Genomic DNA, 27,545 nt, shown 5'->3' with positions numbered 1-27,545 from the left:
AAATATGGCTACAAGCTGAAGCAATTGTCTGTAGATATTTTCCTTAAAAGTGTCACTGATAAACCACAAATTATTGCAGATTGTGTGAGAACTGTACCACAATGAAGTTATAGCTATAAAGTTATATTGATTCTGGGTAGACAAATGAAGAAGGAMTACTACAGTATAACAGTAATCAATCAGAAAAATAATCTAGAGACTAATCAATGTCTCTGAATAAGAGAACATTAATCGCTGATGGAGATACTACAAACAAAATACTATCTAGCTTAGCTATCTAAATTTCACTCACCATCTTCTCCTATTATGGTTATCATGGAATTGAATTTCAGAGGGCTCCAAAGAGCTGTTGCTCCAAGTCTGATTTTTTTCATTTTTCTATTTAATTGTGTGCACTGTAATTTAATTTACTGTAATGCTGCCTCTATTGTGGCAATGCAAAATTCCTTGTAATAGTAACCCATTAAAGTATATTAAAAGTATTTATCATGGTCCTCAAGAGTATAGATAACATTATGCATGGAAAACTGGGATTTAACATAATTGCTGCAAATAATTCAAAACAGTTCTTTCTGCATTTATCTATATGTAAAACAGCATGAACAATAATCGTAAAACAAAACCCAGCAAGATCAAACCTGGTCTTTATGAAGCCTCATGCAGATAAATAAAATATTCTGGAATACAAATCACTGCTCCGAAAAAAGTAAAGATGGGAGAAAACACCAGCGTGAAAACATCTACAACCTCCGAAATTGCTTTAAGCCACTGAATTCATTTACTTCTTTCATTTACATACTTCCTTTGTCTCTGGCTTTTTCTTTATCTCACATAAACGTACCACCTTTCTGTTCCAGAGTTTGCTCTATTCTTTTTAAGAAAACTTCTTACCTGCCCAAGGCCACTGAAGTCAGCGTTAGGGCTCGTACTGCTTACGCCTCTCAAGTTTGACAGTTCTGCCCTTTGTGGGAGTGGGGAGACTCCCATTTAGCTGAATGGTCTCATAACCAAATCTTTTGTGCTAGTGTACGGCACCGGGGCTCCTGCATGGATGGTGGCAACAGCTGATTTGCACCASCTTGCACCAAATGACTCTCCAGCCCCTGCATTTGAAGTGCCCTGAAATCCCTTTACACCACTGCCACCACGATTACCGGGGAAGATCACAGCTGAGTTATTGAGCAGCTTGTCTCTAATGCATAATATATGTTTATACCCCTTTGCTTATTTTTCTCTTGTAATCAGAAAATTCCATAAACAAAAAAAAATGTTTTCAAGGTAAAATTTATTAAATGGTTACAAGTTGGCAAAACAGAAAACACATAATCTATCACTTCTCTGAATAATATATTTTTTTCACTAAGGGCCATCTTGACTCTTCCTATGTTCCTCTTTTTGCCACTTATTTGCTTTGTTTTCTGTAAAGTTCAGGGTTCAGAATTTCAAGGTCTATTATCACTTTAAATTTAGAACAGAGAAAATATACCTGAAACGCTATCTGTACTTTCTGCCTCTTGAAATTAGTTTAATGTAGCAGAAAGAGAAGAATGTGTCCTACCTTTCGAAAACAGCAATATAAGTCTCCCAAATATCCTAGAACAGCTAAGAAATATGCAAGTCTGTTATAACATCAGATGTGAAGGAGGAGATGAAGATTTTTAATATCACCACTCTGATGCATCAGTAATAAAACAGGGATTTTTCAGCATCTGTTCAAAGTCTGATGTAATTCTTGTGTGAGAACAATGTAATTTTCTTAAGTATCAACTCTAGCTTATGTAATTTTTAACACAAGGTTAAACTGCCCCCTGGGCTACTCRGTTTTGAAAATGTCATTACATGGAAATATCATACCACTTCATGAATCATTTTAGCAAGAAATATTTAAAGTAATGCAGTGATTTTAATCTCTACAACAGTTCTAACATCTCATCCTTTAGACTAGGACTACAGGCTCTGAAATAACGGAAGAATATTTTGAGTTTGCATTTGAATTTAATTCTCTCACTCATTAAAAAAAAACTAAGGGTGATTTTTTCCTCTCTCTAGCCATTGGCAAAACTGCCCCTGGCTTCAGCAGTGCAAAAACCATGCTTGTGGGACACTGAGAGTATGAGAGGGAATGAGGAAATCTTACAGATTCCAATATAAGTTAAAGGAGGTAATTGGAAAAAATCACAAATTGTATTTAAATTCCAAACATTCTATGTTGAGGTTTAAATGAGTATTGCACTTTTCTGAAAATTTTTGCATGTAACTAACCTATGAACTTTATTTTTTCTTCAACAATTAATATAGATCAAGGCTAAGAAAAAATGGTAATCCTTATTTTTCTGCAGTCTTTCCAATTTAAAATAAACTAATYGACTTGCATTCCAATTTTCTATGTGTACACAGAAATAAAACCATTTGTTATATACCAGATCACGTCATAAAACACTAAGTATGCCAACAATTTCAGAGGCTTCAGTTCCCTTTCCCCCAGTAGGTGCAAGGTCATGCAAATCATTTAGCATTTATAGTTATTTCCAAAAAATCATGGACAAATAAATTACAGAATAAATGAGAAAGACTGTTTCCRAAGTGTGCAGTCCAAAACATATAGTTCAAAAATTTGTCTCTGAGAAATAAAAAAGGCCATCAGGTTTGTGAAATTGATTAATWTAGGATTTTTCTATCATGAGGAGAATTCACTGAGTATAAAGCCAGCTTCTTCGCTGATAACCTTCTGTTACTGATGACTAAGAGAGGGACTGGCTAAGAGATGRTGAAGAAATAAATCTGGTACTTCTGTGACCCAGTAATTCCTGATTGCTTTATTCTGATAGCAGGCCAGATCTTGCACCTATGAAGACAAAGTCCAAYACTAGGGAAAAACAGCTACCTTGTTATCTGTGCCTCTTCCTCAAGGAGAGGCGACTCGGTACAGGTGAGTATCTTAACCTAGAGAATCAGAGAAATGGGGTGTTTTCTCTGTAGCAAGACAGACTATGTAGTAAAATGGGTCCTAAAACTCAGAGGGTGATGACAGAGAAAACATCCTAAATCTTCTACAGAAATATAGYCCCCACCTTCAGAAGGAAGAATATATACAGTAAGAAAACAAATAAACTTGGCAAAAAGGGAAACAAATGGACATCACCAAAATTTTATGGCACAAACTGAAACAGCCAGGGGTTACTGTGCTGTGGTTCTTTGCATAAATTGAGGGATAACAAGTAGTTGATCTTTCTGTTCAGGTTCCAAAATGCAAAGTTATTGGTCAATGATATTCAGGATTTATGCCTTTTAACATAGATGGCCTTTCTGATAGATATGCAACTAAGAAGGCAAAGTATCTCATTGATTAGGCACGCAAAAAAGACGATTTGAATACCTAGAATTTACCCCCATAGGGCCAATTAACCATGCCTTGGCCTCAATGGCATCACATTTTTGAAGAAAGAAGTTGGAGCACGTTCCCACCTCAGCCAGAGAGTCAGAGAGGGCACCAATGGATGCTGCAATGCATCTACAAACAAGAGATGCTCCTATCAGCCAGGACTGAGACGCAAAGAGATGATCTGAGGAAAGASAGTATTCTGACAGACTGACCGAGAGGGAGGAAGAAAATAACATTCTCTTTAGAGAAAAGGTTCTCTTTTCTTCATTGCTGCACTCTGGGTAAAGTGGAGACTTCTGGAAGGAAGGAGAAGGAGCTGTCCTCTGAGAGTGACCYGGTTTGCACAGCTCTGAGGAGTCAGTGGAGCGTGAGAGGGGACAAACAGTATGTGTGGAAATGATCAAAAACCTAAGAGGAGCAATGAAAAGATGAACAGCCAAGCATTTGTCATACAAGCCCCCTCTGTGAGAATTTGTGTGAACAAGTTCTGTAGGTATCAGTAAGTTTTGACAGAGAAATAGTTACCACAAAACATCAGGACAAAGAAAGGAAAAATACATGCTGAGAAGGTGGCATGTGAAAACTGGTGAGCTCTGAAAACTACTGGTCCTGTTGAACCTGCAAGAACTGACAGAATCTGTGAAAACAAAAAGGCTGCTGAGCAGCAGCACATGCCAGCAACACCAGGTTGTTTAACTAGCTGCATCCAGGATGGTGGTGGCTGCTACATGCAGATGAAGGCTACGGGATTAAAAATACATCTGATTAAAGATAGTACCTCTGGAGGATTTTCTGCACACCTACCTAGAAGCCATCAAGCTATCATCATGCCATCCACTCCTGAGTATTCATTTGGTCTTCCACCGCTTGCTCTGAGTAACTACCAGTGAGTGTGAGAGTGAATTGTGTGACTGAATACATCAACGTTCTGTGAAAACAGTTATCTGCTATTAGCAATAACCTCTTAAAGAACAAAAGATGTTCTAATAAGCACTGAATGTCATCTGTGTCTCCCTCGAGCACCATCCTCTATCAGRGAAAGGGAGATTACAACACATTGGAGGTGACAGAAAGAGAGATATTTCCCCAAGAAACTACATTAGTTGGGCAATTGAAAGTTGCTACCATATGAGTAACACTGGAAGAAACAGTGATATTTATCTGCAGGCCTTTATTTTAATCTGTACCGGCCACAAGATTTACGTTTTCTCGGGGAGTTATTATGTTCTTTAGAATTTTTGTTCAGTCTGCCCAGCTTTAGAGTTTGGAAGCCCCTGGTACCTTTTGACATGTTCAACTGAAGGAAAAGCYGAGTGAACACAGATTAAGGCAGACTTCAAAGAGTTAACATTCTGTTGCAAATGGTCTTCATTTGAAAGATTTCAGTTTCAAAACATGGGGGGGAGGTGTCTGTTTTTTGATTTTGCTTGCATTTCTCTCTGTTGCTGTTTGTTTGCTGTGGTTCTTGTGGCCTCAAAGCAGCCAGTATCTGGGAGGTGGTAGGATTTAGGAAAGAATGAGTTGCAGTAGAATAGTGAGTTGCTGTTGCTTCTGCTCATATCTTGAGGGCATGCTGAAGGTCTACCGTTGGTCCTAAACTGGCTATTGGGATACAGTGCCTATAAGCTCTAAGGTATCATGCAGATTGTAGAGACTGTAATATAAAGTCAATGATGCTTTTATATTCAGCAAAGGAAAACTCAATAGAAAAACATTAATTGGGTAAGCACCAAGTTCGTGCTTTAAAACTACCTATTGATGCTTCTGGATGTGAGCCAGTTTTCTAAACCCAGTACCACATATTATTCTRTCTTTCCCTTAAAGATTTTGTAACTAAAGATGACAGAAGTACTTCAATGAAGTAGACATTTCTTATGTAAGAAACAAACACTTCATGGATTTTACACAAAATCCAGATCAAAACCCCCAGCAAGCTGAAATTAAACAAAGAGGTTTTAAGAACAAACATAGATTAAAAAAAAAAAAAATCTGAAATTTGTATCTTCCGCTGTAAGAGCYGAAATCTCATGATGCCACATTGGGCTTGACTAGGATAGCCATAAATTAGAGTGAGCAACTAAACTGGTGTAAGTGGAATGACACTAATGCAGCATCTGGTGTGAGAGACCACTAAATGACTATTCTACTTCCTAGCATTTTCTGTAATTTCTTATAGTTGTTCAGAATGCTGCCACTGATATGAAATATTATATATGTAATCATACTGTTTAAATGTTTATAAAAGGTGCCCAGCAGTGACACTCAAAGGTTCTTGCAACTCAGGACAGAAAAGACACTTTTGTTTTAATGTTTTATTAAAGCAAGGGGATTGGGAAAGGATAAAATGTAATATTCAGATCATTCCTCCAATGGACTGAACTTGCAATTTTTTCTTATCTTTTGAGACAACTGAGCATTATTTATATAGTCTTCTTGGAAAATCAATCGGGTCAAGAGAATAAAAAAAATCGAAGAATTAATTCTCRAACATTAGAACACTATACTTTTGGTAAACACTATCTAATGAAAAAACAWATTGCATTTCAAACCACAGAGTTACTGGTACTAAGTTGCTTTTCATCTGTGGACTCAATGCTGTAAGATATTTAAACATACACCTAAAGTTCGTGGGATTGCATTTAAGACTCTTAGCATTTGYAGGGAACAGACCAGTGTGCATTGTAATTCCCCTATATTTTCAAATGTTTTATGAAGTACTCAAATAACATGGCTATTCAAAACCATACTACAGACAACATTTTAACTGCTAAATCTAGATAGGTCCTCTCTGTGCTGACTTCAGTTCTTTCAAATCATTAGTATATAAGATACATATAAGATCTGCAAGAGACATCAGAAAGAAAAAGACTAAATCATCAATTGTCAAAAAATTCTTAACGTTTATATTTTTCAAAAGGAAAAAATAATGCAAGAAAACCTTTTAAACATGGCAGGCTGGTGTCCAGTGACAGTGGAGCTTCTCCAGTGAAAAGAAAGTATTTAATCCATAGATAAATGAAAGACAGATAGTTCTACTACACTTAAGTTTTCTTTGATGAAATCTTCTTCCTTTAATAACTATTTTAAATAACAGCTAAAATATGAAGAGGAAAGCAGTTAAATGCTCGTTCTGTAGCTGACAAAGATTGAATCACGGACAAGTAGTTTCTTACACGATGTTTTCAAAGCTGCAGTGCAAGTTTGTTCTCTATTTTCCCATGTTTTATAAGAAAGAAACAGGGCTTTAATAACAAGGACCGCAGTTGTACCAATGAATTCTCAGCCATGCAGGGCAGTTCTGCTGAGTGATCAAGAACTAAACAGACACAAATGGAAACTCTGGAACATCTTCCAAAMAACTAGGACAATAGACATAAATGAGCAGAAATTTAAACAATCAGAGAAATGGGTAATAAACAGAAAATATGCATAACACGATGTGATGTTGACAGGGTTTCTCTCAATAAAAGTGAGCCTTTTTTAAACTGGCAGTTTTCTATCAGTATTCAGGGGATTTAGGGATTTAACCAAGCGCTTATTTTGGCCTCCATGTGAGGATGGCAGCCTGTGCACCACATAGCAATTTACACTTTATCTTTCACGCTATATGCTTATTTCCAAATCTTTTTTTTTTTTTTGGTAAGTTCAAAGATGTTTGGATTATCTGTGCAAAGACAGTGTGAGTCTTTTCAGTGTAAACAGTCAACTTGCCTTGCAAGAAATGCCTCACAGATGATGAGTAATGAGTTTTCACGGGGAAAAAAACAGTTTAAATATTTGAAATATTTGATAGCTATTAACTCCAGCTATTTTTAAGTTATAGAAAAGATATTTATTGTTCAACATGATGAACTTAATTGTGATCACTGTGAATTGTGCCCACTGTAAGAGTATAGCCAGTTTCCACTGGGTTTTTTTGGACAGGTGGAAATAAAAAAAACAGTTTAAAATCCATTTTCCATTATTTTTACCAAGTAGAAAAGCAATCAAAATTTGCTCCTGTAAGTAAAACTGAAAATGTCTTTTCAGAAAAATAATAACATTTTATTGTTATTAGGTTATTCAACTCATTCAAAACCCTTCACTTAGGTTTATTTTTGAAATAAAAAAGTCCTTTCGAAACAAAAAGCACAGGCATTTTATTCTGAAAAATTTTAAATCAAAATACTTGCATATTTATAAGAATTCTTTCACAACYCTGCTTTTTCCTAGCTATAACAAGTAACTAAATTCAATCTAATTTCAGCATTTTTAGAGACTTCACATCTGTTTTCTAGATTATGTTATGTTCATTCAATACTTTTTATCACCTCTTTCTGAATATTCCCAGCATAAAGTTAAATACRCAGTAGGAAAGATAAAAGATACAGYGTACAAGATACAGTTTTTCTTTTGCAAAGGGCTTAAATYGGCCATATTCTTTCAGACCAGTCTTCCTCCTTCTCACTATATGGTTTCATTTTTTCTATGCCTGCTTCACTGTTTCAGTTATTAATGTGGGATCATGACCTTTATTTGCTCTCTTTTGCTAACATTATCCATACCAATTAATTTAAATGGTATTAGTTATTCTACTTAAAGCTCCCCATACATGATCTTACCTACTCCAATATAGTCCCCCTCTGAAAAAACATAATAAAAATATGTGAGGTCACAACACAGACAAGCCCCTTGTGTCTGGACTATAATTAAGACTTTTGACTAATTCTCACTGTTGTTGTTGCCACTGTTGCTAGTGTTTCTTAAGCACCAGTAACGTGCTAAAAACTTTAAAAAACAAAACCAGCTCCAAGTCTAATCCAGTAAATTGTTAATGAAAGTCTCTATCACACATGAAATTGGGGRTGTAGACTCATCCCAGATTAGTGCACCCTTAGACCAGTATTTTATCTCTAGTCAATAGTAGATCCTTAAGGAAAAATAGAAGTGGAGGAGTATGCTGTTGATTATTCTCTTGAACACTCTCCATCCCAAACTACAGCAATCTGCAGTTATGTAATGCAGCCCTTARTGAAAGTCCTAATAAGAACAGCATTTTTATTTTATCCCTATCCTTAAATGATCCTCATTTTCCTATGAAAATACTCTTCCACTCCCATCTGCRTTAAAGTATTGCCATTCTGTTTTTTCATATACAATGTTCTGAAGTTGTGCCACTAAGTAAAAGATTAAGTTGTGGAAAATACTATTATTTAATGTTTATGCTTATTGCATGTTGGTATGTGATTAATCTGAACCAAAATTAAGAACACTGCTTATACAGAAACCAGGGAGTACGGAGAAAGTGCAAGCTTCAAGATTATCTTCTCTCCTGCAAAAATCTGACAGAGAAAKGAGTCTTTCTAGTACTTATTTTCGAGTAACTAACTCAAAAAATTAAGTGCCTAAGGAACAGCTCTACATATTTTCCCACTTTTCCTGAAGAGGATTCACGCTTTTTCTGCTATATTTTATGCAAAAGAGCTATTCCAGTTAGCTGCTTACATTTTTTAAAAAATAGTGCAGTGAAGAACATTCATTGCATAGTTGAACAGGAGTAAATCTACATCTATGCATAAAGGCAATCAATTCATTCCATTTGCAATGAGATTTCTTGTGTCAGCTCGGTTTGATTATTTACTTTTATAACAGCCTTCCATGCTGTTTGGAAAAGAAGAAAAAGAAAYGRAAAATAATCAAAAGCCAAGAAACTTAACATCACTGTGTTTAACCTCGTCACTACCTGTTCAGAAGAATGCACATTTATAGCACTATACTACTACAGGAATGGCCCCATGAGACAGCAAGATAATGAGAGTTTCAAGTTTGGAAACTCTGCTATTTCTAACTAAAAACCTAGTGGAAACTGGCCATACTCTTACAACAGGCAAATTCACAGTGATCACGACTATGTTCATCATGTCGAAYAATAAATACCTTTTCTATAACTTAAAAATAACTGGAGTTATTAGCTATCAAATAYTTCAAAGTTTAGCTAGAGCCAACATTTAAACTACAGCTTTCAGTATCAAATCAAAAGGAGTAAGTATCTACAAGTCAGCATCAATCTTTTGTTACGTCTAGTGGTAATGTAACTTCCCATGATAGAGCTCGCTCTTCCTGCCAGAATTCGGTAGATGTTTCCCCTTAAGCTGTGTTGGTTGCAGAAAACTGAACTTCTACTAACTGACCCAATAGCAAAAGCTTAAGCCAAAAGATTTAAGTGCTCATATTAACTATGTTGATCTAGAAGAATCATTGCAATTTTCCTTGTATCTGCAATAACATTCTGCAAAACTGTTGCAGTAACATCTGAGCATCTATTCACAACTTCCTGTGACAAGTATATAATCTCAGTAGTATCTAGTGCACAACTAGAATTGTTCATAACATTCCTTTTAAGAAGTTGGTTGCATTGCCTCCTCAAATTAATCTACCTTGTTCACACACTGTTGGCATAGCTCATATTGAGAAAACTCTTAACAAGTATCTCCTGAGGTTGTGGAAAGGAACAGCCCAAATTCTTCAGCCTGTGGAATTTACTCACTGATTTCTTTTTCAAGGGCAAGAAAAGTCTGAAAAGCAGATAAACCTCCTTTAACAGATTCTGCTTTCCAAACTGGAAACTGCCCCTTCCCATGCCCAAAATCACAAAGTATGTCCAGAGTGGCTTACCGCAGAGCCAAACATTTGCCTACTATCATTTGGCACCAAAAAGACTAAAATCAGTGGTTCAATTGTTTTTGAACACTAAGAATCAAAGGATTTCAGGCATAAATGTGTTTAATCTTTTCTAGCAGGTCTGTCACTGAAATTGTGTCTCTGTTGCTCTGATCCAGCAGTCTGCATGGGAAGGGTYATGGCCTGCGGTGTAATATAGACAGTTTCAAGGATATTCCACTTTACAGAGAGAAATTATGCAGAATTTTCTTGAAAATTCCTCCAGAAGAGAGACTTGTCATGTAACGGACCCAAGCTTGTTTCTAGTACAGTAMAAAAGAACGGGAACAAGCCTCCAGGCTCTGGGAACTTGTATTTAAATTGATAAAATAAAATACTGCGTAAGTGAGACTAGTGGGCTTGTTTTACGGTAAGAAAACTCTTTTAACAAAAGCAACTTGTATTTTGCTTTGCCAGGTAGCAATTTTAGGTCATTATTTACATTTACAGTCAAATTTATTTTCTTTAACTTTTACTAGGATCTCTTTGAAATACTAATCGTAACTATTTATCCATCACAGGATCATCCCCAGTCTCTTTCGCTTGGAACTATTAAGAGTGATGTATACAGATCAGCTGATTCTCACCTCTCACTCTAACTGCATAGGGATTTTGTTTTTGTTTCAGTCAGTAGTGKCTAAACTGGATTAAGATAACAGTCACTTAGGAGACTCTTCTACAAYATTCACTTTAATCAGTGCCRTATTTAACTCTATTTCACATTGCAACTTCATTTTTACACCATTCTCTTATGAATGAGTTTCCACAAAATTCATACTGAACTTCAGACTGTTCTTAAGGCCTAAATATTCTGTGAAGAGGAAACAGAGCCCCTTAATTCTGCTGATATATTCATGACTGACTGTAATAACTGGCACGTTGGCACTATTCTTAAAATCAGATGAAATTCAATTGATGAGTGACCAACCTGAAAATCAGAGGACTGAGTCTATCTATTTATGTGCTTAAACATCTTTATCCAGTAACAAACTCTTCACACTTCCCTGTCTGGGCAATTGCTGCTCTTGGCAATAATAATCTGAGTAGGAGGCTGAGAATGGAGCTGGCAGACGTAATACAGATGCAATGTACTGCTACTTAGCAGCGTACACATTCATTTATCCAGAGAGTCATCTTTTATCCTTCCAGAAGTAAGCCAAAAGTCATACAATATTTCTTTTGTCAATAACTAAGCATAAAACCTGTAGYGTAATCAACATTATCTTAAAATATAATGTTAAATACATAATTGAAGTGCCTGTACATTCAATGTCATAARCAAATCTCTGCAAAAGTGAAATACACTCTGTATGCCTAATTTGCCTGCTTTTCTGAATACTGCAAATGGAGATCTCAAAATGCAAATGTGACTGGTGATATGCATTACCAAGACCAAATAATGCCAATCATAAAAATCCTGCTTAGTTTTTCCTTTATTCTGGTACTAATCTATATTTCCTCCACTATTTTAGCTACTAAGATGAATGACAGAACTGGCAGAAGGGAAAACTGAGTAATGCACAACATTACTAAGTGCAATATAAACTACATTTCGGTGAAATTAGTAGTCATTATTTCTATAATGACCRTAATACCGCTGCTCTACAGACTGTAAAGAAAGATGCCACAATACAATCAATACTTGTTTTTTGGGTCTGATTTATATGAAGCTGCTTTGCTTTATAAATAATTACTTCAGGTGCAACAATCAGGTGGTGATTTTTTTTTATCTGTAGTGCACTTGTAAGTACTATTTAAATAAAATTTCCATTTCATTGTCTGTTATAAAACTCTTCTCGCAATAAACATTAAATTCTTTAAAAAATTTCACATCTTTAAAGAAACAATAAATAGAAGAAAAAAATCTATTTATGTACCTTAATATTACAACAGCAATCTACATGTAAGTAAAACTTCCTTAGGCTAAACGAAGTTTTCTCAGAACAGATAAACTTTAAGTTAGCTTCTCTTTAAGGTGAATTATTTAAATAACTGTAGCAACTTTGATGGCATTGTATTGTGGTATTTGGTGGCATTGTAGGAACTGTGGTGGTCTAAGATTATATGGGAAGCAAGGTTTGTGTAGTGTAGAGAAAAAATCTATTCAAGCAATTCATATACCACAAACCGAAAAAAATCAAAAAAGCCTTTCGAGTTAGTCTATTCATTGAGTCATTAATAAGTACACATGTAATCTAAATAGAGCAGTTAAAGAAAAAGTGTATCAGCATTAATTGCAAYCAGAATTCAGACACGATACCTTCGCTTTATCCCTCATGGAGCCTTTCCCCAGGATAGACATTTTTGCACCTGTCTCTTCTTGTAACCTTTTCAAGGAGTTTCCTCTTGGTCCAAGCAATTTCCCAACAAAATTGAACTAGAAAGCAAATAAGAGAACTATTTTAGATGAAGAGGCATTTTTTTCCAAAACATARTAAATCTTTATAAAATCTACTTGAAAGAAAAAAAAAATCCTTTCCCTTAAAAGAAATACTACTACTGAGTTCTGGGCCTCAGTCATGRGGATACAAGTTTGGAGAACTGAAGTATCCTCTCCCCCAGAGCTACAGGTAGTAAAAGTATTCATGGTTCATATGGAAGAACCCCAGAAAATTCATCTGTAGGACAAAACCATGCAGGGGTTCTGTAGGTATATATTCAATTACTTCTGTTCCTCCATGGCTTTATTCCTCTAAGTCCCCTGTCTGCTTGTATCCTAGTCCTTTTTTGTTGTTTTTTGCTGCTGAAGATCCTTTTATCTGAATAGTGAGGCCACAGAGCTGCTGAATGTGGGATGACGCAGGAGGAGAAGGTAGGGAAAAGCGGGGTTCATGGCCACCAGGATAAGACTAGTTGTTGCTGCCCCACGGAAGGGGGAACGATTGCATTTCCTCTTTAGTTTCAACCCAGCCTTTGTATGATTCTGTGACTATATAGATTACTAAATAATATGACAACATTTAGCCCACAGTCACTGCAGTATAGATGTGCACAACCTTTGAAATTAATACAGTGAACATTAGGCCATCATGTTACAGGCATTTTATGTTCAACACAGTGGACAGTGCCTTGCCAAACAGAACATTAACAGCGATTAAGTTGGTTAGACACAAAGCACTAAGTGAAAAAGTGGTACAAATTGCATCCTAGAGCACTCTTTAGTCAAGCAAGGGAAGTTCTGCTATATTACYCAAACATTGCAGCAGAGAAGCCATGGGAAGAAACCAGTATGTTCAGTTATTTCCACATATGCACATGGTTCAGGACAGGGTCATTTAGACAGAACAGCCCAGAAAACTCCAGACAGAAAAGGTAGCAGGTCCTAAATGTTCCCAGCAGTTGTTTGAAAACTATTTAGAAAGTTTTCAGTAAAGGTGTTCAACATGRGACACTTAGTCAAACCAAGCCTTCTTATCCCAGAGCTGACTYACAAAATAACAAAGATGCTATATACTGTATTAGCATGTATACATACATATATGTATATAATTAAGCTATTAACTAACTGCTAAACAAGCACTTTGTGCATTATAAGATATAGGCAAAAATGAGAGAATGAATACATTATTTTCCTGAGTTGGCCAGGTTTATTGGCAAAATAATATATTCTGCAACATTAGGGCTTTAAATGGATTTTTAAGAATTGATCTTTTACATATTGATTTTAAAATATATGCTGTTTTGTGTATTGGCTTCAAATACCTGTTTTGCCAGCAAGTGMGCAAATCACATAAGCAATAGATTACTATAGATACTTAAGCTGTTTTCTGAAAGGATTTTGAAGAGCACTGGATTTTGACTGTCAGGYTGCTAATATTCTTAAGTATTGTAGAGTTCATGTGACACATACTCCATATCATAGCTCTCATACAAATATGAAATATATCCACATGAAAATAAGAGACCAGAAAACGAAATAACTTAGGTGTCAACATTATATCAACACCAAATAGCAAAAAAGTATTAAGTAACAACATTTTGTTTATTCTGTTATCAGTAGCCTCTTCAGTTTATCATGTTCTATACTTTCTAAAATCTTTTAAAAACTGCATAGTGTGCTATACAGTCTGGGAACCATCAATCAGTGCTTGCTTAGTGTGTTTCTAAATTATGTTCAAGTCTGAATAGAGAGCTCAGCACTGAAAGACAGTGTCTGTCTTTCAGCAAAAAGTTAGCTTCAATGAAGAAAGTGTGTAATTATTTCAGCATTTCTTCGTTTCAGAGCAGTACTAGAAGGAAAAATGGGAAAAAAATAACATGACAAAAAGAAATACCAATCAAAGAATCAGGGATATACTGCTGTCAAAAAAGATGCCTGAAGGACTGGTAAGATCGCATAATATACTTCGTTTTGCCCTACCTCCTATTTTAAATTTAATCTTAAAAAAAAAAAAAAAAAAGTGGGAAAGTATTCTTGTTTCCATTGTAGGCAAAAACAAACTAAGATACCAATGTGAGATTTGATTTATATCATAAAATAAAAATTCATCAAACATATTAAAAACACATAAGCTCAGAAATAAGCCAGACAGCCTGGAACCTAGGCTGATTTTCAGTCCCGTGTCTTATTTACAATTTATTCCTAACTTCCTACAGATATTGGTTAAATCATCAAAGAAAATAAAAGAGACATAGCACTTCCAATATGCAGTCACAGGCAAAATAAAGGTGCAAGGCCAAATCTATTGCCACCTAAATTAACATAACTGATTTCAGCAAGATAAAACATCTAGGGGGAAACAATAAGTTGTAGAGCTGCAGAGAAACACAGTAAGTTTTGCAGCTCTTTCAAGCTTGAGTGATTTTAAATTTTTCTCACTTAATCTGTTGATTCAACAGACGTTATCAACCCTTCCCATAAATCCTCCCTCCTCTGAATCATCATGGCAACATCAGTAGGTCTTGGAACTCTTTCTTCCAGGTACAGCTTGGCTTGGAAGAAGTTGTCGGSTTCAGACAGATTATTAAATTTCACATTAAAACGAACAAGATCACGAACCTAACAATGCAGAGGAGTGGTAAGGACTGAGTTTCAACTTTAGTCTAAAAACACACACTCGCCCTTGGACTTCATCCCAAGACGGAAGGTGGAGCCTCGGAGAGAAGGTGGAGCTCAAGCTGCCTCAGCTCCTCATCTCTCCGGTGGGCAGACAGGCGCTGTCAGACTGTGGCTCTGCACCCTGCCCACAAGTTACAGTGGGAAAATCTTTTGTGCCACTTGTATGGCACAAGTCTCTTAGTATTAAGAAAAGCTTCCCTGGTGAAAGAGCAGTACTCGAAGCTTGGAGGAGAACGTTACAGGAAGGCCAGCCAGAGCTGGGCCCAGTGCGTTGGCTGACTACAATAAAACTATCAAAACTATTTATGCTCAACATTTATATTTAAACGCTTCATAAACTGTCTAATAATTACCTTGAAATATTGCTGCAAGGGAGTGGTATGGCCAGTATAAACTATGTACAAAGTGGATTTTAATCACTTCACAGGAAATAAGTGGCTAGGGATTTTAATTCTATTGATTAGATTGCAGACATGCATTCACACTTCATCCACCTTCTCGATACTTTCTGAAACACACATCAGGAAGCAAGCAGTAACTTATCACTGAATAACTGAACAGCTATTAATTGGGTTTTGCTGAAAGTGCCAGAAAAGTCAGTATACTCTGTCAGAAATTCTGCCATCCCACTTGGCCTCTAAGCATCACTAAGTTACATGCTATTGGCTATCCTTAGCATCAGTCTGCTTTTACAAAACTCCCACAGGGTTGAAAATACTGGTATAGTATCTTTCAATGAATAACTCATGCATGATTAAATGCTTTATGTTTACATTTGAGTAAAAACAGCACACAGGTAACAGAAAGCTTCCCTTTAGCAATAATTGTAAGAAAGGTGAAACACAACTTTATTCCTCTGCTTATTTATTTATTTGTTAAAATATATTGGGCAAGAACCTGAGTAGAACAAATTTTAATACTAGACACCTTCGATTCCAAACAGGTATGTCTGTTCTACACCCAAACCACATACAAACAGTGGAGAAAAATGCAGATGTTCACCCAGTTTGAATGCACATATGACTGCCCTTGCACACAACCACGCGTTACTGGTACAGCCACTATAACTACAGATCATGTCCTGCAATCTTAGTTCAGAACCACTTCTACCGTGTGCAAAAAATTTCTCCAAATATTAGTATCTCTAAGTCTCTGRGATATTGCTAGGTCGCATCAAGATAGGATAGTTGAAAAATGGTGATGTACAGAAGAGAGAGTATGAATAGAAAGCTTTTGTTGCTGGGGACAGAACAGACTTAAATTTGCAAAGTGGGATACACTGTTATTGCTGTGTGGCTTACCTTTTCAATCATATTTACGAGTGCAAGCTGGGCACTCTGTGCATTTGTAGAAACCCTTCCCTTTTTATGGCAAAGATTTTCTACACTATTTTCCTAGTTTTTTTTTTATCATTTGTCTGGGGAAGACAGATGCACGACTTCAGGGGAAAATGATCAGGTGATAGCAGGGGATGTTTTACTCAAAATCAAGTGCACATGATGGTTCATACGTCAACAGCTGTGCAATAAACTCTCTCTTTTGCAGAATAAAATCTGACAGAGAAGTGTATTTCAGTAGAGTATGTACAATCACATTCTCCCCAACCTCTTCCTCAGTCAATATATATGCACAGTTTTTGCCAGGTTTAGCTGCATCTTGGTTCCTTTTTCACTCCACCTCTAACAGGCAATCTGGCTGTGAGGTGCCCAAAGTCAACACTCTGGCTTGTTAGGCTCTATCAAAGTTTTTTCTGAAAACTTGTTTTATCTTCAAATGGAAATGACCAAAAGCAGTATCATGCTCTTAGTTACAAAGAAATGATGCTCTTCCTCCAAAATGTGCTACACCCATCTCTCTGTAAAGCTTCGTGTTTAAAYATTGCATTCTGGAGAAGAAAGTGACTGTGTCAGAACTTCAGCTTGAATATATATGCCATGACTCAGTATTTAAAACTATAGATACTAAAGAACTACTCAGAAAATGGTGACATCGTAAGAACTATTTATATGAAATTTCTTACCAACAAATTGACTACTTTACTGAAAAGCTTAGTGTCATGCTTCACGCACAAATACATCCATAATCACATTTGCTTTTAAGATCCTTTTAAATCCCTCTGTAACTGAATATGGTAGACCTCAACACACACCACTTGCTTCAGGTTGAGACACTGAGAAAAGAATCCTCCAAATCAACAAGTTGAGCTGGAACACAGTACAGGCAATCCACCCCCAAATGCCAGCACTTATTTTGCTAATGTACCATGTATGATTTCTACAAAAAGACAGAGATTAATTATAATGTGTGCTGTACAAATAAATAAATGTGTACAAATAATTAGTTCTTAAAACATACCCTATATTCTAGCTAAAATGCTGTGGTAGATTTAAGCATTGATCAACAACAACAAGGTGATAACAACACCTTGAAAAGATCACCAGCACTGGCATACTTGAACTTAACTTCTTTATTTTGGACATGTCATATATTGTTTTCAAAAGTCATAATATCAGCAAAATGATCATAGAATTGCTATGAAATATACACACACATAAATAAATTGATATTTACATCATATCTGACTTGCACGTTGTTGCAAACTCAAGGAAAAGTTTCTTCAGGATAGGGCATGTTAAGGCAAATTATCTAGGACACAATCACAGTGGGAGTTTGAACTTTGAAGCCGGCATCCAAAGTAAAAAAAAACACAGCTCCTCTATTACACCTGTATTATCTAAAAGGGAGAGTGAGGGAAGATAGTGATTTGGATTGTAAAGAGTCTGTTGCTAATACTAGCATATTTATATATGCTCACTATTTTACTGATCAGTACACTAGCTATGTATTAACTAGTTCAGCAAACTTTTAACAATAAGGGATAATTTCTTCATACAGCAGACTAGAAAATACAAGTTTCATTAAAATTAACCAACAAAAAGAAGAAAGGTTTGAGACCTCAGTCACACTTCAGAGATTCAATCAAACTTAGGATTTTTCTGTCTAAATAGAGAATTATGATCAAAAAATTTTGTTTTTTATCTCCAAAAGTTAGCTCGTAGACTGAAATATATCCTGAGTCGGATGTCACAAACCTGTTCTGGCAGGGGATATTTGCTCAGAGGTGGCCTCAGCTCTTGGATCCTCAACCGACAGCTGTGATTGGGGCTAGGCAATTGTCAGCGATGAGTTTCATCACTACATCATTTTTTGTTACACCCTGACTTTGTAATCAAATACTAAATCCTTGCCTTAATTGTAAACACTGGACTTAACTCTCTAATTACCTGATAATAAGCTTGCCTTGAATTACCTGCCAAACATACAACGGTCAGGTCTTCTGTGAGCCAGGTGGCTGGCATAGCTGCTCAGCATATATGTGCCACAATATATTATGAATTTCCCAAGAGCTAGGTTCCAGAACGTAAAGTTTGGTTTGGCTATGTCAGGTGTCTCTGCAAAGGGTGGTCTCCCCAAAACAAGCACCAAAAAGGCACCTCCTGACTCAGAATATTTGCAGTTTCTAGAGAAATTATCTAGCCTCTTCAGCAGTGTTGCACCAGAAGAAGCACATAGAAAGTTGCTCTGCCATCCACAAGCACCATGAATTAAAATAAGCTCCATAAAACCACACATCTGTCTTCCTCCCCTTTGCTGTATACCAGGGCAAAAATGCTGATAATGGGTTACATAAATGCCCATATCATTTGATGTCTTCTGCTGAAACATAAAAATCTAACCTGCAGTTCTTTCAAGTTAAAAACTTCCATTTAATGTTATTAAGGATTCTGACTGCCTCAGGATAGCATGCCATAGATATAAGAAAAATAACATACAGTTTTCAGCATTAAAATTCAAGCTTCAAACTAAATACCATGACTGACAGAAAATGAATACTCACATTTAGAAGAATACTTGTTTCCATATTTAATATAGGCCAAATACACCCCTACTAGAATCACAGAATCATACTAAAACTATAATATTTCATATTTTTAACAAAATTTTATTTGGGTTTTTCAAGCAGAAACAGGAAGACTATGCCTGTCATTCAGAACAGAATGTACGTTTCTGTGACTATTTCTGTTTTATGTATACATCAGTGCTTGGAAAAGTAACAAAATGTGATGGAGATACAAACTGAGATAAATAAGGAATGAGACAGACAAATGTTTWCAATGCTGTAAGATAAAGCAACACAATGCCCTGACCTGGGATGACAGATTCATTWCTTGTAATCCTAGAAACAGCAAAAAATAGAAATAATAATGGCTTGGACTACATACACGCAATAGGATTGTTAYTCTGCAGTATGTTCTATTCAGCACTGCTATCAGCTCTATTGTGGGGGAAAGAGTCTTTCCATATTCAGAGCTACTTATCCTCACATAAACCTTTCCCTATTCATGAATTCCAAAAAATCTTACTATTTCTTCCTATCTAAATTCAGTCCTATGCTAAAGAAAAGGGGAGGAGACAGAGACATCATTCACTCCCGAGTGAAAAAAAAAATGCTTACTGATTGAGATCTGCTTAAATTAGTTTTCCTCTGGTCCTATTCTAGGAGTACTGGTAGTTCAATCATTCTAGAATAGSATTTATTTTATGAATATCTCTTGTTCTGATAGGAGCAGGGGACTCTCTGGATGTAAAAGTAGTCCTGGAAGATTACGAAGGCCAATTTTATTTCCTTCACACTTTTTAAGTATGTAAAGCTGAACAGATTTTGCAGTGTACAAGTTTGTCCCTCTGTGTGTAGTCACTTTCCTCAGCACCTTTTTGGTATCAGGTATTAACTTTTCCAAAAGAAACTTAGTTTTCCAGATGAGGATGCAGTATKATTTTTTATTACAGCATTGCAATGTTTGCCGTCTCTGTAGAAGAGCTTACAAGAGATCTGGCAGGGCAGAAATTTGCAGTGCTCCTTTTTGCTCTGGCATGTTAGGAGCCAGGAAACAGCAGGAGGAGAAAATGATGACCGTGCTCCTTCAGAGGCGCTCTGGGGACCTAATCCAGAGGAGATGTGCTAACGCTCCCGTCAGCTGCTGCACTGCTCAAACGTCACTGCCATGGCTCCACCGCCGAAGGAGAAGGCTGCCCAGTCCTGCAGAACTCGCTCTAGCTGGTCACTTCATTATGGTCCGAACAGTAATCGGACACTAGCCGATGGTGAGAAAAAAACAGACTCAAAATACTCCAAGGAAAATTAAAGCTTCTTGAAAACCAGGGCAAAATTCATTTGTGGTGTTATTCTACTCTATCAGTAGAATTATCTCAATAATAAATTAAGCCTGAGTAACAAAGTTAGAATCATTAAAGCCACCYCGTCTCTAAAAGATTTACCTAAGACATAAACACGTTTATTAAGCATTTTATTATATTGAAAAAAGTTGGGAGTTCATATTTACAGTGTGCTTGAAGACGGTGCAATATTTATCTGGCTATTTACTAGCTCATAGCAAGCATCTAAACCTATAGTGAAAATGTATTTTTGGCATAACTCCATGAAACAGATGGTCAGTGACTCTAGACAAACATTTTCCAGAGTACAAGTCCATATGGAGACAAAAATATTCCCTCACTTTTCATTTTTAGCAATTTCTGTCAGAGTTTGGTAACAAGTTGTGGCATTTAAATAAAGGAATTTAAATGAGTCTTAGCACTAAAATAAATTTTGTGGTTAAAAAAAAAAATGTCTGGTACCTGCTATATCTTTATTTAGTTAAGTGTAACAACTTTCTTAACTGAGGAAAATTCGAACTGCTATTTTTCACACACATTAGCATTCTGATTTACTATAACCTGCTAATCTGTCAGACATCCAAATATTTTATTTTGAGTGATGCTATTTTTGAGTCTGACACTAGGTAAGTGAAAAGAGACCAGGAACCGAATTAAAGTTTTGGATCTTTATTTAATCTGCAATTAACAAGTTTAAGGGGCTTATGACTAAGTGCTGAATGTCTYTGTGCAGCCACTTACTATTATTTTAATTGCAAAGATATCTAGAAAGCATCATCGTACTAGGTACTGCGCACACACATAGGAAGCCCTGTTTTCTACCCTGAAGAGTTGTCAAGTACACTAAAAAAATCAAATGGACTTTGCGGTATGTATTAGCTACAATTGCTTATTTGGATGGTTGGAGAGTGATTGTAGAAATTGCCATTAAAATCTCTGGGCTTGCTTATGAAAGTGGATATTAGTCAAGGTAAGTGCAGAAAGATCAGGTTCTATTGACAAGAGGATTATGCAGTAGCCTGCTTTTCACCTTCGAAATGGGAAACAGGATCCTAATATTACCATTTAACTCTGGCTTTAGCCCTTCTTATAATTCTTCTGTAACTTTAAATAATTACATAGTTAACCCTGTTCTAGCTGTATTTCAAGAATGGAAAAAAAAACACACACATTTTTCATGCTGCTTCTTTTTCCTTAACTTATCTCTATCTGGCCAGCAGAGCTGGGGCAGTGAGGGAGCTTGACGGTAGGTGTGAAGGGCTCGGAGGGTTTTTTTGCCCACACTGGGATGGTTAAAGCAGCTAGCAAAATATTCATTAGTCTGGGGTTACGACTAACCCCAATTCACATCTATAAAGAATCAGCAAGTTCCTTGAGGGTTGACTGCTTTTTGAGGGAAAGCTGTTCCAGAAGAGCAGAATTTTTAAAAGCCATTGAGTGTCCTGAGCTATCAATGATTTTGCTCATCTCCTCAAAGGAAAGTCAGAATATATAATATACATATTACAGTCATATTCCATTGAATCACAGGCAAGGGGCCTGTTTAGGGCAAAACCACAACATTTGTCTTCTATCACTTATGCTGGCCAAACCTGAGGTAGCCAGTGTCTACTATTTAGAAAACAATAAAATACAGTAATGAATGAAGAATTGTAATTATGTGTATCTAATGCTGCTTCATTTAAACTACACTTCATCTAAAAAGACATTTCTAGGAGCCCTAAAAATTCAGACTGCAGAAGCGCATCATTAAGCTTTTTAAAAGTGAACAATTAAATAAGTTTATTTTGAGCGTATGCACAGGTATGGAAAGAGGTTTGAGATTACAGCGCTTAAAAGCACAATCAACATTTGGCTAATTGGGCTTATTACACCCACAGATACACAATTTACTGGTCACAATAATAAACACCATCTGCTCTTTGCTAACTGGCAGCAACCTACTAACTTTTCTCTAACTTAGAGCTTAGAATTTAAAAAAGAAGATCTAAAGGAGTGGGACTGACAAGTGCATCATCTTCCTTTTACTAAACTGAATATAATTTCATATTAGGTGAAAGGTTTCTCTTTGCCAGATGACATACTTAAACTCAAAGCCATTAGGAAATAGGGTAAGTTAAGGTTGAATACTCAACCACAAAGCGAATGTATCTTTCACATATAGGTTAGTGACACTGGATCAGTTCAAAGGTAGCAAAAAAATCAAATTTCTTTTCAAGGAAATTATGACAACAGATAATATTTGGACCCAATACATTAATGACCTACTTTAAGATAAATGCTTATAGTATCTAATTTTGTAGAAAGCATTGCATTAAATGACAAATGGCTTGTATTAATTTAAATAAAAACTGTATTCATCAACCGGATTTTGCCTTTCATTATTAAAGTAATTATACTTATAGCAGCATTTATATAACAATTTGCATATACAAAGCACTATGCAAACATTCATTTTAAGTGATGTTCATTATCAAAGTAAAGCATTACTTTGACTGACACATGCAAATTCACTTACAAGCTCTATAGAAATTATACCAGCTTTGAGAAAGTATTCAAAAATACTTTACAAAATTCTGTGTTGCTTTTTTTTTCCCTGTATTTTCTACGCTGTTTTTCCTGTTCTTTATAACTGAGGACAAATACATGAAAATATAACCTTTATTCCTCAGAGCTTATTACTTTCTTCTACTTTTTCTATACTTAGAGAAGAAAGCTGAGTATTTTTTAAGATATTTTCTATGAGTATTTGACTGATATGAAATGGTAATTCAGTAAAATTTGTTAACAGGAGCAAAGCATTTCAAACTAATATTGACAAAGTGAAAACACAAAAGCAATACGGTGCTGACTCAAAGACCTGAACTGGTGCTGAATTCCATTCATTTATCTGATTCAGGAACAGTACTGAAAACAGTAGGATTTCTACAATATTTGAAGTGTAAGCTGTACAAATGTAAGACCACATAAAGTTGCCCTCTAGCTGCCCATTAGATCACATGTGGTAGAACAGAACAAAAATCGAGACAACACAGAATAAATACTGTTGAATATACTGTTATTTTTTTGAGCTAAATTGCCGTAAGTCACATACATACCACATCAGTTTGTTCAAAGTGTAAACTGCATACTAACTGTGCCCAGCCTCTTTTTCTTAGTTTCTTTGCTAACTGTAATCAGCTTACAGAAGGAAAATAATCAGCATTAACTCAGTATCTTGCACAGAGAGTTCTACATTGGCTTACATAGCAAACACACTGGGCAAGGAAAGATCCATTCCATTCTCCACACCGAAACTGCCTTGATTTCCTCTATAGCCTGAGGACTTGCAGAACCTTCTATGTACCATACATGGCTACTTGCAATGGTAATAACCAATGCAACTGAGGCTCGAATTTGCACTGTGTTCAACATTCGCACTGCTGAATGTAAAAATAGAAAGCTTACCATATAAATATACCTGATTTGCTAAATGTGAAGAATCAATCATTGTGTTAAATAGGCACACAAGGAATATGACTTTTCATTSTCAACAGTTGTCAATGTTCTTAATTTGCCAAGTTGATTGCTCGTATTATTCACTGATTGCTATTTGGAATAACTGTCCAGTCTGAYCACAAAATTAGAAATTATTAGGTCTTATAATATTTAAATGCTAAAATTAAAAAAAAAAAAAGAATGATTTGCAATATTTTGCTGATGGCATGCCTTTAGAAGTAACATAATCRTGCTTCAGACATTGTTAAGATAATACAGAGAAAATAGTACTTTCAGGCCAAAACTTTGAAAAAAAAGAAGAGCTACTGCACGTGACAAATGAGTTGCCCAGCATGAGATGGAGGGCCAGAGTGGCTTTGAACAATGTAGGGTGTAACAACCAAGAATATACAGGAAGGAAGTCTTGCCATTGCAATACAGMAACTCCAGAGCAAATACGACTGTGGCTAGGATGCTCCTACCTGATAAAATACTTGGTATCTAGGAAGAGGGTTTGGGCTTTGAAATTCACTTTCACATTTTGCCTGCATGAACTCAGATTTATAAAGCTTATAAATTCTAGGTCTGGAGCTAGGTGTTCAATGCCTAGATGCTGCAAGGGTCAGAAGGAAAACTTCTAATACTTTTGAGAATCTGAGGCTTAAAATGTTCTTTTCTGTTCCCTCAGGAAACCACTGCATTCAAATTCCTGCAGAGGTTTATATAATGTTTTGATCTCCAACCCTCAAACATTTATTCCCTGAGTGATCCCTTATATTTGCCAACCTGTAAGTCTGAAGCCACTGAAATGAACTCAGAAGAAACTGCCATGACAAAAAATATATTTGAAAAAATAAGCAAAATTAAGTTTCAACAGAAACTGCAGAAAAATGTAAGTGCAACTACACATGGAACATTATATTCTGAGGAAATCTCAGAAGCCCTTTGAAGTTTTTGATTTAACACAAATTTTATCTGTCCAGAGCAGAGCACAAGAAACAAAAATGATACATTATCAAAGATAAAAAATAAGRATTTTTCCCCACATTTGTAAGTTTCTGGAAATGTTTTCACATTGCAAATTGATTTACAAAGCAATCCTATTCCCCTTAATACTGAATATGTCTGTAAGCAGCGGTACACCAAGGTAAGAACAGAGCAGTACACTTCAACCTGCAAAAACACTGAAGTCAGCAAACTGATTCATGTAATTTTAGATACATTCCTTCCCCTATTAAAAATCTCTACTTTCTAACAAACGTACTCCTATATTTAGGCACCATCCACAAAATTACAGTTGAAATTGTATATGTTTTCATCATTACATTCAGATGAAAAACTGCTTTATGAAAACAGATTCCTTAATTTTAAAGACACAGCATAACTTTAAGTTTCATTTAAAGCACCAAAATTCATAGACATTTGCCTTGGATGACAACTTTCATCTTTGTCATGCCTTTTTTTTATGAAACATAACATCCTGTCTTTTGTGTATAATTGGTCTTACACCAGCAACTGGATATCTCTGAATATATTTTAAAAGTATAATTTCCAGATTCAGATTTCTCAAATGTTAGTAGATGTGCAATCTGAGTAGTACATATTGTTTTGTTATTCTTAGGTTTATCTATTTCCACTTGTAGYAACAGAGAGAATACCTGGTCTGTTAATCTTTAGCATATACAAAACCAACAAACTCCAAATATGCTAGGAAAAATAGATGCCCAAATCCCAGAAGGGCTTTCAATTTATAAATTCTAGTTTCACACCAGCCAAGTCTCATGAACCTAGAAATTTAATGTGTTCTAAAAAATATTACAGAATATTTATCATATGAAAGTTTCTGATTCAGTACAACCTAGTTACCAAGAATACAGAAAAAGTACTACAGGAAGAAAAATAGGATGGCAGAAGAAGTAAGAATAACAAATTTAGAAAATACTCATTCTACAAAAATCCTGTTTCCAAATCATGAAAGTATGAAAAAACAGAACTGAAATGTGATTATCTTGGAGGTCTGCCCATAGACTCCAGTGGGAAAGAGGACCAGTTTTACAGGGAAAGAGCTGGCCAACTGGGTCCTCTCACACTCTCATAACGGGCTAGGTAGAGCCCATGAAGTGATTACGTGCCACGTCCCAGCTATCATGATACACAGACCTAGAGGGGGCTCTCCTCCTGGAGAGGAGAATATGCAACTTGAGAACCTCACAAGAAATCTGCACAGAATTAATTTAACAAGTAAGAGGAAAACTGGAACCTGTAATTAAATGAAATGTCGGAAATACAGTTGTGTTGCAATATGCTTAAAAATCAAGAGATTACTTTCGCAGGATATGGAACTATTCAATTACCCTCCTGGAACAGTCTGCATCAGAGTACAACACATTCACTGGTATCTCCATGAACCAGCTATAACAGGGAATCCACAACAGAGGAGGCAGTAGGTCTGGTCTTGAAATACTCAGCCTCTCTGTTGTGATGTAGTATCCAAGATGTCACTCTGCAACAGTGGCCATGACAGATTTGTTATACAAGAAGAAAATAAGCTACTATTATGACCCCCTCCCTTTTCTTTTTTTTTTTTTTTAAAAAGAACATTATGAAAATGAGGTTGTCAGTTGAAAAGATGCAGTTAGAAGAGCAATGGGCCATACTCTTTTCAGTGGTGTCCAGGATAAGACAGGACAGGACAAGAGGCAATGGGCATAATCTGAAACACAAGAAGTTCCACCTGACTATGAGGAAGAACTTCTTTACTATGAGAGTGGCAGAGCACTGGAACAGGCTGTCCAGAGAGGTTATGGAGTCTCCTTCTCTGGAGATATTCAAAACTTGCCTGGACACGATCCAGTCCAACATGCTCTAGGTGACCCTGCTTGATCAGGAGGGCTGGACTAAATGATCTCCAGAGGTCCCTTCCAACCTCAACCATTCTGTGTGATTCTCCTGTGTGTGAATACCTCTGTAGATAACATGAAGGGCATTTAGAGATATAGCAAAGACAGACAAATATGCATGCCATCTATCTAAAAAGACTTGTGAAAATGCAGGAAATAGGATAACTTCATTAAATGGCAGGATAGGAAGATTATTAGAATCAAGAAAAGCATTTTTTAAAAGCTGAAGTTGTGTCGAAGAAAGGAAATGAGAAGGGCTATAAAAGGAGTATTAAAAGAAGATGAGATCAGAGAATAAAAATAAAATGCTTTTAATTCCTTCTGGGTTCATAATGGAGGTTCATAACTGTGACGGGTGGCTCGGCGAAGCCAGTGTGACACAAATCATTAAAAATTTTCCAATTAAATTACTAAGAACTATAATAAAAATAAAATTAGTGAACAAAAAGACAAATATAGCAAAGAGGTAAAGATCTAACATGACTGTTGTAATGGGAAATCAAGCCTCACGAACGTATCGTGTTCTCCGAAGAACAAACAAACATGGAAACGTTGAAAGTTGTCATACATCCAATTTCCAAAGGACATTCACAAGGACTTTTATCAAAGGCTCTTAAGGAAAACCAGTCTGCCACAGGTTTACAAGAAAGGCACTCTCATGGTTAAAAAAAAATGATTAAAAGATATGAAAAAATGGAGTAAAGGGTGAACATTCACACCAGGAGGAAGTCACTAGTCGAGTCCTGCAGGGATCCATTATGAGGCCCATGCTGGAAAAGACAGTGAGCAG

General features: G+C 36.1%; 1 protein-coding gene across 1 annotated transcript in view; it reads right to left on the bottom strand.

Moving 5' to 3' along the window:
- KHDRBS2 (KH RNA binding domain containing, signal transduction associated 2) overlaps window positions 1-27,545 on the bottom strand; it is a 302,140-nt gene that overhangs the window by 218,529 nt on the left and 56,066 nt on the right. Inside the window, exon 3 of the mRNA XM_085324893.1 lies at window positions 12,342-12,458. Coding sequence (XP_085181019.1) covers window positions 12,342-12,458 — 117 coding nt within the window. The remainder of the gene's footprint in view (window positions 1-12,341; window positions 12,459-27,545) is intronic.

Source organism: Rhea americana, unplaced genomic scaffold (genome assembly GCF_003343005.1).
Source record: "Rhea americana isolate MKP2758 unplaced genomic scaffold, rheAme1 scaffold_94, whole genome shotgun sequence".
NCBI lineage: Eukaryota > Metazoa > Chordata > Aves > Rheiformes > Rheidae > Rhea > Rhea americana.
Note: the sequence above shows the minus strand (reverse complement) of the source record. Positions and strands in the feature narration are given on the sequence as shown.